The 12,938-nt window shown below is 49.8% G+C and overlaps 2 protein-coding genes across 2 annotated transcripts; one reads left to right on the top strand and one right to left on the bottom strand.

Moving 5' to 3' along the window:
* Positions 1-1,670: 1,670 nt before the first annotated feature.
* UCRPA7_266 (putative 40s ribosomal protein s24 protein) lies at positions 1,671-2,478 on the bottom strand (the record flags this gene model as incomplete). Its single annotated transcript, XM_007912863.1, has 3 exons — positions 1,671-1,750; positions 1,875-2,122; positions 2,396-2,478. The coding sequence occupies 3 exons, from the start codon at positions 2,476-2,478 to the stop codon at positions 1,671-1,673; spliced, it is 411 nt and encodes a 136-aa protein (XP_007911054.1).
* A 6,447-nt stretch (positions 2,479-8,925) lies between these two features.
* UCRPA7_265 (putative membrane transporter protein) lies at positions 8,926-10,602 on the top strand (the record flags this gene model as incomplete). Its single annotated transcript, XM_007912862.1, has 4 exons — positions 8,926-9,084; positions 9,157-9,724; positions 9,814-10,329; positions 10,580-10,602. 4 exons carry the CDS (start codon positions 8,926-8,928, stop codon positions 10,600-10,602), a joined length of 1,266 nt encoding a protein of 421 aa, XP_007911053.1.
* Positions 10,603-12,938: the final 2,336 nt, after the last annotated feature.

Below are 12,938 nucleotides of genomic sequence, written 5' to 3'. Positions count from 1 at the left end.
CTGATAGTGTGCACAGTGGACGACAGCCCGATCAATCGTTGAGTCATGATCTACTGAATGGCTCACTTTCCCAATCCGTCGGCGCAGCAGATGACTCGATCCCATCGCAAAAGCAACTGGCATTGACCTCGCAAGATAGTCATGATCAAGAGTCGGATACGACGACAACTAGGCCACAGCTTCCATCAAGCCCTGCGGCATCCGATATATCCAGTGCGAGCTCCATTCCCTCTCTCAGTCAAGTTTGGCACACTGCATCACAACTAGGAGCTGTGGGCGGCCCTTCTAGAGCATGCTTGCCTTCACAGAAAGCACAGTCCACAAATGTACGAGATGGAGATGAGGCATACGAGGCCGCTATGCGCAGGCTCGATGAAGCGAGCGATGAGGAGTCCCCAATTGGTACTACTTCGACCTTAATCAAGGACTCGCCAGGCGCCAATGGGAGTTCTAAGCAAAGTAAAAGCTTTGTCAGAGAATCGACAACAACTTCGGGAGTTGATTCTACCCTATCTCGTACGAAGAGAGACGTTAAAACATTCAAGGAATCGGTCTCGCCACCAAGTCTTCCGAGGACACGCGATCAACGTGGAGGCACTACAGGATTCACTGTCCCGGCTGGGTCGCAACTCGTGTCTCTCATGACCAGCAGTCCGGAGCCGGAGTACTCTGAATATTATGCCGAAGATGGCATAGATGACAATTATAAGGGAGGAGAGTCCTTGAGAATTGTCAGAGGGTCACAGAAACAGAACCGCAGTTTGAGAGGAGCCAGCCTTCCTGCACGTGGAAATGCAAAGACTGCCAGTACCAGACGAGTTACTGCCAGTCAGGCACCGGAATCCAAGGCAACTGTAAATATCTAATACAGGAGGAGTGACGATACCCAATGATCATACCATTGCATGGCGTTGTCACCTAGATTAGATCAAGAAATGTTTCCATTAGCAATCATTCCATCACAAAAGCCTGAGGTGCAGTGTCCATATACGAAACTGTACCCAGGAATACATACAACAGCATCCCTTGGTATGTGATAAACGCCCTTCGTATGCAATGTCAAGTATCGACATTGACGAACCTCCTTGTTAATCACTTTGCCATGAAATTCAGCTTATAACAACTTTACCTCCCCCATTTTCGCCTGTTTCGTTCCCTTTCGGACCTGAATAAATTGAACGATCCCCTAACTCCCGGTGCCACATGATCCGAGCCTTCTTACCTCTCGAGTCACCCAGTCACTATTTGCAGGAAAACATTCGAACTCTGTGGAAGATCAATATAATTTGCTTTGGAATTGCGCAGGGTATGCCAGCAGCCGACATAGAAGGATCTTTTGCGACAGAAGTGACTGTGGAAAGCAAGAATGCGGGAACCGCTGAGAATGATATCTGTGAGCCCGGGTAGATGCACCAACGCGAATGCCATAGTCAATGTCTGTTGCCAAACATGCAATTTCTGTATTGTATGCTATAGCTGAGAAGAATCATCGAAGCCCATCCGTCACGCCTCCATGATTGACCGTCATTCAGATGTATCGTGCCATCTCGATTGTCGGATGCAAAGATGCCATTTTTGTATGTTTGCACAAAGCCACAGGAATGCCCAACCAACTCGCCCTGGAAGTGAACCCGAAGAGGAGAAGGAAATATGCGACGCCAACCAGCCGTTTATTTCTCCTTCTTCGCCTTCGCGCCCTTGACCTTTGCCGTTCCACGGAGCGTCTTCTGCCTGTTCTTGCGCTGCTTGCCTGTTCGAGAAAGATGTGTCAGCCGACAATTTCAATGTGCCCAACGATCAGAGGGTGTTCAGTTCTCCCCGTGTCTCTCATCCAGTCCTGCCGAATACCAAAACGATGCGTGGAAAATACGTACGCTGCTGTCTGCTCGCCTTCTCGATCTTGGTAGCGAAGCCCACGCGGACCAGTCTGTAGTGGGGCTCGAACTTCTTCATCGCCTCGGGGGAGTCGTAGACCAGGGCGAAGCCGGTGGTCTTGCCGCCACCAAATTGCGTGCGCAGGCCGAAGACGTTGATCTGGTCCTTGGTGGCCTTGTACATGCCGGCGAGCTTCTCGCGGAGCTCATCCTTGGAGATGTTGGCGCGGCCGGGGTGCAGGATGTCACTGTGAACAAACAAAAAAGGTCAGCAACTACGTTCTCCAGGCTCGCCCGAAACCCATCCCCGCCATCCTTCCCCAGGCGGGTTTGTCCTCGAACATCTAGTCATCGGTGAGACCCGTCGTCAAATCTCTTCAAGTCGGTGCATAATTCGTGGCCTAGATTGTGTATGTTCGTCGCGACAAGAATTGATCGACCAGGGAAACGAGGCGGGAGGGTGGTCTTGGTGATGGCGTAACATCGGCGCGATGGCCGAGGAAGACTGAGGCTGTACTCACACGACCATTTGCTTGCGACCCAGCAGAGGGTTGCGGATGAACTTGCGAGTTCGCAGGGTAACGGGGGTGTCTGCGTCCGCCATGTTTGTGGTGTTGGGATGCAGGTGAATCTGTCTCTCTCAACGAACTGGGCAGAGAACAAGAGGCAGGCGGCGGGCGAGAGGTAGACGATTTTTCGCTTCGACTTTCGCTGAGCCCTGGGAGTGGAGTGGAGGCCGAGCAGAAAATTCCGAGCCGTGTCGCTTAATTGGGTCCGAACCCTAACGTGAAGGTCGATGCCCCAAATGTAAGGCTTCAACGACTGCAGATCATGTGATAGAGCAAATGACCCTCCGAGTGCGCACCTAAGCACCCTTACGTAGCCCAGGAGCTCCCCCAGCTAATCTACTCTAGGAATAGCCCAGCATAAATGTACAGTTGGTAGCTAGCGGGTATCTGGTTGCAAACACGATCCAACAAAAGCCGTTCCATGGAGCGCACCGGAAAGACCCCAGTAATCATCGTCAGACTTGAAGAGATCGTGGATCGACCCTTGCTCGGAACAGACTTGGTAGCTACTAGATGCTCAATAAGCCCAGTCCACTACCTACCTGGGTACCTACCTAGATAGCTTCACCAATTGCCCCGTTATCCTGGATATGTGATCACATGACACCATATGTCTGAGCGGGTCGCTGTTGTCAGTGATCTAATGGATATCCAGGTGGGGAGGTAGAGGCAATTTAGTGCAATGCAAGCCTGTAGCGAAGAACATTTAGCGCCTGAACAGCGACCTCTGTTTAGTCAAAATTGAGGCTATCTGGAACTCATTAAAGCTCTCATATTCGCCCAACAAGATTGTAGCTCAGACTCAAATGCTCGTCTCCGAATATCAGATGAACCAATATTAGTGCCATGCCCCTGCAGTGTGAGGCCCAGGAGAAGTCGCAGATTAACCGTTTCTGTTTCCAGTACTTCCAGGCAGAGCAGTCATTGGATTTTCCAGACATCGCCATCCTCAGGGAAGATGCTGTGCAAGAGGAGCTATACTCTCGGCTGTTCGACCATTCGGCCTTGGATCACCCCCCACCACTTCGATACCAGTTGCGGGTGTTGAAAGAGCTTGTGGCGAGAGTCGAGTCGAGTATAGAAGACTGGGACAAACATGTAAGTGTACCTTTTTGTGTCGCATCCAGTCCCCTCTCCAGACCTAACAGCGCAGGTCAGGGGTTGTCAGATAATCTGATGGCAAGCCTTTCCGAGTTGCTGTCGCAGCCACTGCCTCCAGAAGCAACAGCCGCACAGCAGAAATCCTATGTTACTTATCACCTTTCACGCATGCAACAGAGTGTCCCGCTAGTGGTCCCAAGCATCACTCTTCTCGAGTCGCGCGCGCTCATTTCAGCACTCGGAACGACTGGCCTACGCACTTGGGAGGCCGCCATACATCTAGGGCAGTATCTCTGTGCACACCCTCGGCTAGTGAATGGGCAGCGCGTCTTAGAGTTGGGCGCTGGCACTGGATTCCTGTCAATACTGTGCGCCAAGCATCTCGCCGCAGCCCACGTCATCGCATCAGATGGTTCAGATGATGTAGTCAACAACCTACCTGATAACATCTTCCTCAACGGGCTCCAGGACTCTGGAACCATCTCACCGATGGATTTGAAATGGGGTCATGCCCTAACTGGAACCGAAGAACAGGAGTGGAACGGCGGCCGCAATATTGATCTGGTCATTGGTGCAGACATTACATATGACCCGAGCGTGATTCCTGCTCTTGTGGGCACATTGGAGGAGCTCGTGGCATCCTCTTCTATGGCCAATATTGTGATTGCAGCCACTGAAAGAAACCGAGCCACATTCGAAGCTTTTCAGCATGCATGCCAGAATACCGGATTCACGATACATCAAGTGGACTTTCCGGTTCCGAAGAGACGGGACCAGCTGGGTCCCTTCTACAATGATCAATTGCCTATCCATATTTGCCGTCTACGGAAGGCAACAAGGTCCTTGACGTAGTGAGTTCTATTACTGGATAGTAATGAGCTGGACCATGTTTAGGGGGGAGCTCCGCCATTTCGAGATCGCAGATCTTAAGAGGTCGGAAGTTGTCGACAGTAGGAACACATAATACAGGGACACACATCTGCTCCTGAATGACCAAATCACCTATGAATCCTATTCCAGCTTTTGATTATCCCAAGATTGTATGGGAATTTTTGTGATCAGGTATCTAGAAGATGGGAAAACTTGACCACCGCTATGTCTTGCTTGTCGCCAGTAAGGTCGAGAACCATAAGCTATCATAACCGTGTGTGTACCATTTCCATATTGTGAAACCACGATCTTTGGGACCATTAGACAGGGTAGCATTGAAAGAGGGGAAAACAAAGTAAGCGCAATCAGCCTATCCGTTTAATATCCACATGCAGCTCGATATATGATATTGCGGCGCAGTATATAATTTACCGGCGTTTCGGGCTAGACAGGCCAATGATGGGCACTCATGCGGCACTTGATAAACGCTTCTTTGGACGAACACGTTTCCACAACCAATGATTTGAGATCCGAGGTCGAGTCTAATGGTTCCAGGTATCATCCGGTATCACAAGCTGGGCTAGAAGGATCTGATGTGCCGTGCTGTAGTGTGATTTAATCTAACCTTCCGTGATCGAGTGCAAGCATTTGGCCACTAGCTTGCATGCCATTCCATGCTAGATATGAAGCTGCCTATAGGAGAGTGAATGCCGGCTTGTTCCATATGTCAAGATATCAAGGCTGTGCCCAAGGCTGTTCTCAAAAATAGGGGAACTGCAGCACTTTATATTTGACCTGATCGACAATTCTTTATAGTTCCCTAAGCTAGACTACCAAGTTCGAATTCATCATTGCGAACCTTGAAGGGCATTCATACTTACCTCTGTGCCAACTTTCGTCTGCAAATATGGACATTGGGATATCAACTAGCACTGAGTCGTCTACTCAACATCATGTCTACCTGGGCGTGTGGACCAATTGGTCCAAAGGACGCGTTTTTGGCTCGACTCTCACTCTCACGAGGCAGGATGGTGACCTTCTCATTGCATTTGTTGCTTTCTTTGTCACATTTGTGGGTACGCGCTTCTGGCGGATATGCTGTGTGGTCTTTCATCTCCTCTACTCGTCCCACTCTCCACAGGACGGCCTATATCATCAACGCCAGGCAATATTTCGGAATGCATCTAATGCAGAGTCGGGCCTAGTGTCGTTCCTACAAATGGCATGGGCCTGGAAAAGATCAACGAGACGCATGCTTCTGCGCATGCTTGCACCTGTTGTGATTACCTCTTGTTGTGTATTTGGGTTCATCATCGCCAGCGGTTTCTCATCGCGGGTCTCGACTGGAACCGGTAACGAGGTCTTGATCTCCAGCGACTTTTGTGGATGGATCAACTCATCAATCGATACGTCGGCAGAAGTTAATGAGGCAATTATTCGCCCAGCGCTTTATTCGGAGCTCGTAGCGCAAACCAACTATGCCAAGGAATGTTATCTGTCTAATGCATCTAGCGTATTAGACTGTGCGACACTCGTCAAGAAAAACTTAGCTGATCGCCTCATTATCAACACTCACAGCCCGTGTCCATTCAGCGGTGATATCTGTCGCAAAAACGACTCAAATTTGATGATTGACTCAGGTTACCTTGATAGTAATAATGACTTTGGCCTCAACACACCGCCAGATCAGAGAGTGCAGTTCAGACATGTGCTGCAGTGTGCCCCCTTGAAGACCGAAAATCGAACCTCGTCCCATAATATCTCGAGCGATAGGTCGTATACCAGATATCACTTTGGGCCGTATAGCGTTTACGAGCAACGTAGAGATTACACCTATGAATACACAAACGACCGTGTGTACGAAACTGACACAGAGACTGCCAATGGTACTAGTGCCGCTGATGACTACAGTCTAGGGTGAGTTCGAGATTTCCTTCGAGAACCAAACGAGACTTGCAAACTGAACAGAAATGTGTATTTCTGATGTATCAATGTTAACAAGTGTTCCAGTCTCGCTTGGGCACACCCGTACAATGGGTCCCTCAACTATTCGTCAACCTTTGAACCAATTCCAGAGCTACGTCGGCTCGACGCAGATGTCGACATGATATTCCTTTCGGCCAATGGCATCACCTTTGCAAACAAAACGGAGGATGACTGGTACAAGGCAACGAAACCGTGGAAGACGTATATAGATTTCTATGGGACCAAACCTGAGCGTCTCCCGGCCTACATGCAAAATGAGCCTGCATCCCCATTGGCTTGTGTCGAACAATGGCAATACTGCAACCCGAACCTACCAGAGCAGGACCGCTGCGCTCCCCTCAGTAGCCTTATGGACGCGGGAGATAGAGGGTCCGATCTTTTTGGGCATAATACAGAGACCTTCAACCGGTTTATCTGGATCTACTCAATCATTACCAGCAATGCAGCTGTGGTCGGTAGTGCGGTTGACGCCCTAGGGTCACAAGCTTTAACTGCACGCAATTACCTGGCTTCGGGCTACCAGCGTAGCATTCCAGCAAACCAGTGGCAAAAAGATGTAGCATTTTGGTTTGCCGTGTCTTTAACTAGTCACCAAGAAGGCTTTGTGACTACCGCAGCAGGGCCTTCAGACCCTCGTCTTCGGACTTATATTCAACGACCGAGTAATTCCCAAGAAGAATATCTCTGCAAGAACCAGGTAAATACCCTCATAACAGGACTACTAGCTTGATCAGACAGAGCTAATAAGACCTTGATAACAAGAAAATCCGAAGCACGGCTTATTCATCCTTTAGCATATTTGGCCTTGGTATCATATTTGGCTTGGGCGGGCTCATTTCCGTTGTCTCGTATGCACTGTCGCCTCTATTATCCTGTTTACAGAGACGGCGTAAGTTTAGAGCCTACGCAAATGTGGAGTGGTGTGTCAACGAGACATTACAACTGCAACGACTAGCTCACGAAGGCGTCGGATGCGGCACATGGTCTAAAGCTGCTGATGGAATACCGACCACCCGGGCAGATGAGGAGTTGGCCTTTCTGGACATTTCAGATCCAGATCGCCCAAGATTGAAACCACCACCGCCGACGTCTCACGTCATCAAAGTATCCGAAAACTTCTCGGATGAGAAAGAAACGAGTGCAAACATCCCTGAATGCTCGGAAGCTCAGGTAGCAAATGCTACAGGTAAATAAGTGCAAATTGTTCGAGTTTATGAATGGAGCACCAGATTTGGCGGGCCTATGCGTAATAGACGGGGTTGATACGGTCTCACGGTTTGCTGGTCTATGCGTTTCCAGATGTTCTGGAGGGTCTGTTCTGCGGCTCTCCTTAATATTGGTTCTTTGTCACGCCTTTGAGGTGAAGGCATTTGATAGCTTGGGCATCCCTCATTTTGGCCGTGTTTGAACTATGTGAGGTGGTGTATTCAGGAGAGAAACAGCTTTTTCTGACAGGCGAGAAATGAAGAGCCCTTGTAAAATAACACAGGGCCTTTGAACTTTGTCAAAGTTTGCAGAATTTGAAGCTAAGATAATGAAGTGAATAAGAGTACCAGATGCGGCTACTTCCAACATTCTCACATCAAATGAAGTCTGGAGTTTTTGATATTGCAGCAGTTTCCAGACCCCCCGAAGGCCTTTGTTAGTGACCAGTAGATGGTTAATTATGTAGGAGTCAGGCCATTTCCCTGGTAGTCTAAACTGCTGAGGGCAAGATATGATTTTGACGCTGACAACCCCCGCACCTACCGGCCGTTTAGGTTTGAAACTTGGATGCAAGCTGCACCGCAGCGCGCAACAACCTGTTTGGAATACTTGAATTAGTTACCTGGTGTTCTTAGATAGGTAGCTATTTGATCGTCTGTCTACAGCCCATTCCCCCAGGTCGCTCAAGGGAATAAAGCTAATATTAGGGTTTCAGTGCCCCTTGATTTATCGAAGACGCAATGGAATGCAAGGATGATATAAAGGTGTCTCGGAGCTGACCGGTGGGACAGTCCACCACAAGGTTTTCTGAGGAGCCCATCGCGCCCATCATCCAGCCAACCTTGTTGTGGGAGGAGCGATCGATTACTGGAGACTTGCATGATCGCCATCAAATGTGCTGCCCTGTCCTACGTAATTCCTACCACACTGCCATGCACCCCGCACAAATCACAGGGCGGCCCTGCACCAAATCACCCAAGCCACCGGAGGCGGGCCGCCCTTTTACGAGGGATCGTCTAGATGGCGCGATAGATGGGCATTTACACGTCTTCCAGCGTGCCGGGAGATCGACAGACCGCTCGAAAGTATATCATTCTTAAGCTTACTGGCCTTGACGGACGGAGTGGGGGACACGCGAGCCGCGACCTTTACTACACTGAAGCTGCTGTTCTCCCGACCCATCTTTCTTCTCTGCATTCTCCTACATAATTGCCTATATTCCTTTGTTCGTCCAGAACCTCACGCCTGGGTGCTTTGCTGCTGCCTACGGTGTGTAGTGTGGCGCCAGGACGGCATTGCCTCACGTGTTGCGCTTCATCATGGCCGACGTTGAGACCGGCGACAAGAAAGCGGTTGCAGCCGCCGGCGCCCACGATGGCTTAGGAGGTCATGACACTGACACGGAGATCGGCATTGATGATGATGTTGCCATTTTCCCCAAAGGCCAGGTCGACCCCATCTACGAGGCCAAGGCGAGGGTGCTGAATCGAGCTGCATGTCTACGGTCTCAACCATCTTCCCTCGGGCAATTCCACTAACCCAAAATGCAGATCAAGGATATCGGAATGGGTTGGTACCAGTGGCAGCTCTTCATCGTCGTGGGGTTTGGCTGGGCGAGCGATAATCTGTGGCCTATCGTGACATCTTTGATTTTCACGCCTGTCAAGAACGAATTCAAACCGTCCAAAGGGCCCTTTCTCACTCTCGCCCAGAACATTGGCCTGCTCGCTGGTGCTGTGTTCTGGGGGTTTGGTTGTGATATCTTTGGCCGAAAATGGGCCTTCAACTCCACGCTTGGCCTCGCCGGACTGTGGGGTATGGTCGCAGCAGGGGCTCCTAACTTTGCTAGTATTGGTGTCTTTGCCGCCCTATATTCCTTTGGCGTTGGAGGCAATCTACCTGTGGACTCCGCTATCTTTCTGGAGTTTCTCCCTGCATCGCATCAGTACTTACTCACCATCCTCTCTATTGACTGGGCTATTGCCCAGGTTATCGCCACCCTTGTTGCCTGGCCTCTTCTGGGAAACTTGACATGCCAGCAAAACACAACTTGTACCCGATCCGAGAATATGGGCTGGAGGTATTTCGTCATTACGATGGGCGGTTTGACTCTCATAAGTAAGAAGAAATCATTCTCGTGGCAAAGAACTCGCATGGTTCCCGCTGTCTATCATGCTTACCTACCAACAAGTGCTAACAATGAGCAGTGTTTTTTATTCGCTTCGTGTTGTTCACCATCTATGAATCTCCTAAGTATCTTATGGGCAAAGGGAGGGATGAGGATGCCGTGCGGGTCGTTCATGAAGTCGCTCGTAGGAACGGCAAGTCATCTAGCCTCACGATTGATGATCTCAAGGCCTGTGAGCCCGGTGGTTATGTCCAGCGTACGGATGCGAGAGAGGCTATCAGGCGTCACCTTGAGCAGGTCAACCTTAGCCGTGTCCGCGTTTTGTTCTCGAGCCGACGACTTGCCTGGTCTACAGGACTCATCATGATTATCTGGGCATTCATTGGCCTCGGTTACCCTTTGTACAATGCGTTCCTTCCATACATCCAGGCTACCAGAGGAGCAGATTTTGGTGACGGCTCTACGTATCTCACCTACCGCAATTCTCTGATCATCGCCGTGCTGGGTGTGCCTGGGGCACTGCTTGGCGGATTCCTAGTCGAGCTACCACGATTCGGCAGAAAAGGAACGCTTGCTCTATCGACCGTCCTGACCGGTGTGTTTCTTTATGGGTCAACAACCGCGCTTGATTCCAAGTCCCTACTGGGCTGGAATTGCGCCTTCAATTTCACCAGCAATGTCATGTATGCTGTGCTATATAGCTATACCCCGGAGCTATTTCCAACACCACAAAGAGGAACTGGGAATGCTTTGAGCGCCACATGCAACCGAATATTCGGGATTATGGCTGTAGGCAAACTACAAACTCCTTTGGACCTGACGCATTTGCTAACCCTTGTGTTTAGCCCATTATCGCAATGTTTGCTAATCTTGAGACGGCTGCACCAGTCTATACGAGCGGGGCCCTTTTCATCGCTTCTGGTCTGTTGGTGCTCGCTCTACCTTTCGAATCTCGTGGTAAAGCAGCGCTCTAGGCATGTTGTGATGCATACTCTAGTAGAAGGCCAAAACTCGGGTATTCCGTCAGACCCTCCTTGCCTCTCACAGTGACTCCGGCGTCTCCACCCTGATGTGTATGACCTGCCCCATACACCACAGTAGACCCAAGTATCTCATACATGGCTCGTATTGTTCGGGTTTGATCCACGAAAACGGCGTCTCGAGCTAGTCCTCGTGGAACCTGGGATGCGAATGCATCAATTCAACGGCATTTGTATGATAATGGACGTGCATGACACGACCGGTGTCATCGACTGTGAAACCGCGCCTACGTACACTGAGATGGCGTATTCATGAACCATGGATGAACCATGGACGTTAGTTCAGGGTGTCAAATGGCGTCTATGGCTTTATAGCGAAGGAATTATTAGCACGTTGCTTTATATAAAGGAAAAATTTCTTATGTAATTTGTAAATTCTCCTATAATGATGCAAAATTGGGATTGCGGTCTTAGAAATGAATAATCATATGCGATTTCTCGGCCAGCCTCAAAGAGGAGAGCTGGATAAAAGGGTTCATCAAGAAAACACTTTCACAGATAAGGAGCCTCATGCGCAACCCTTGACTATATCGCCAAAGAAAATGACTTGCACCGTCATGTCATCCCGCGCGTCATCTGTAGATGGTGGCAAGACGCCCATGAGGGTACAGAATTGTTCTCGCCTGTTGCCGCCAAGAGCATTGCGTATGAGGTGTGTAGCCGCATTAGCATCCTCACAAACGAAGTCTTCTGGGCGCGCTATCCAGGACCATGTTTCTCCTACTCGTGTTTCCTGCTCTTCTTCCGTCACCGGGATTGACTCAGCATGAGCATCACTCAGCTTGCCCAGATATTCTTCGCCCTCGTCAACCCTGCGATTTGTCTCGTGGATCCACATAGACATACATCTTATTGCATTCTCTGCCGACATGGTGTCCCAAAGCCCATCCGTGCCCAAAACAGCAAAATCTCCCGGCTTTACAACGGTAGTAGAGATTTCCGGAGTTGCATGCAAGTAGGGCGGACTCTTGAAATTTGGCCGGGCTTCGAAAGCGTAGTACTTTTTACGACCCTCGGCAATAGCCTCAGCAGGCCACTTCCACCGATGATCACCAAACGCCCGAGTGACAGGTATACCAAGTAGCCGCTTGTTGGCAATCATTTCTGGCTCATCAGGGTGCTCCTTGAGCAGAATAGCAAGCTCGTCCTCACGCACGGGGGTTTGTGGGGTTGACAGTGCAAGAGCGTTCCAAGTTCCGTTGGCTGAATTCCCTCCACTCAACTGCCCGAGAACGGCACGCGAGTCTCCTACTGAGGCAACACGAAGAATGGACAATTCTGGGTCATAGATTGCTAAGACAGCCATCGAGCCGGAAACTGCAGGAGCTATATCCGCGATGATTTCAGCCCGGGTTGCTGCACTGCTGATGGATCTTAGAGCCCCTTGAACGATATCATCATCTAGACGAGTAAAGCCTCTCTTAATTGCTTCATCAATTACGGAAGGTTCTTTCACGTCATTGGTGAATGCATCTTTCAGTTCTCGCGCCACATACGAGACCAAAGCCTGACTCAGAACAGTCGAGGTTTGCCAGCCACTACCATCATCAACAAGCCGTGCAGGTGCCGAGATTTCAGTGTTTGACTTACGCATGGCCGTCGAAAACACCCCAGAATCTCCACGGACGGGAAGCGCCCACGTCAACGACCTCGTTTGTAAAGTTATCTTGACAAGGGTTTGAAGCCTCGAGTCTCAAGATATCGACCCGGGTGACTGGCACTGTACTAAGATCCTGCAATATTGAAGTGGCCTCGTTTTCGCGAAGAATCTTGGTCGCAGACTCTAAATCTAAAAGGGGATAATTTCGTCTTTGCCACTCTAAGCCGTGATAAATTAACGTAGCCATGATCCCTGTGTTTCACAAGTAAAACTGGAGGTTGTGAGACTTCGACCTCTTTCTTTTCTAATTTGGCCCTTGACGTTTGATTTCACCATTTTTAAGTGTAGACAAATAAGACGATTTATACGCCGTTATCACTATCATTGTAGATCAATTCACGATTCTATGGCTTGAGTTGGACTAGGGGCAGAGATGTTTGCTTGAGAACGGGCTGTCACGCGAGCAACTCTTATCAGTATTGTGGCAGTGCTCAACCCTGTGTGCGGGGTCTGGGGAGATGAGCTTGCGATGCTCGGCCTCACTTGACTCGATATTATTGGCGA

Source organism: Phaeoacremonium minimum (genome assembly GCF_000392275.1).
Source record: "Phaeoacremonium minimum UCRPA7 unplaced genomic scaffold PA7_03_scaffold_20, whole genome shotgun sequence".
Classification (NCBI taxonomy): domain Eukaryota; kingdom Fungi; phylum Ascomycota; class Sordariomycetes; order Togniniales; family Togniniaceae; genus Phaeoacremonium; species Phaeoacremonium minimum.
This window is presented reverse-complemented; position numbering and strand designations above follow the sequence as displayed.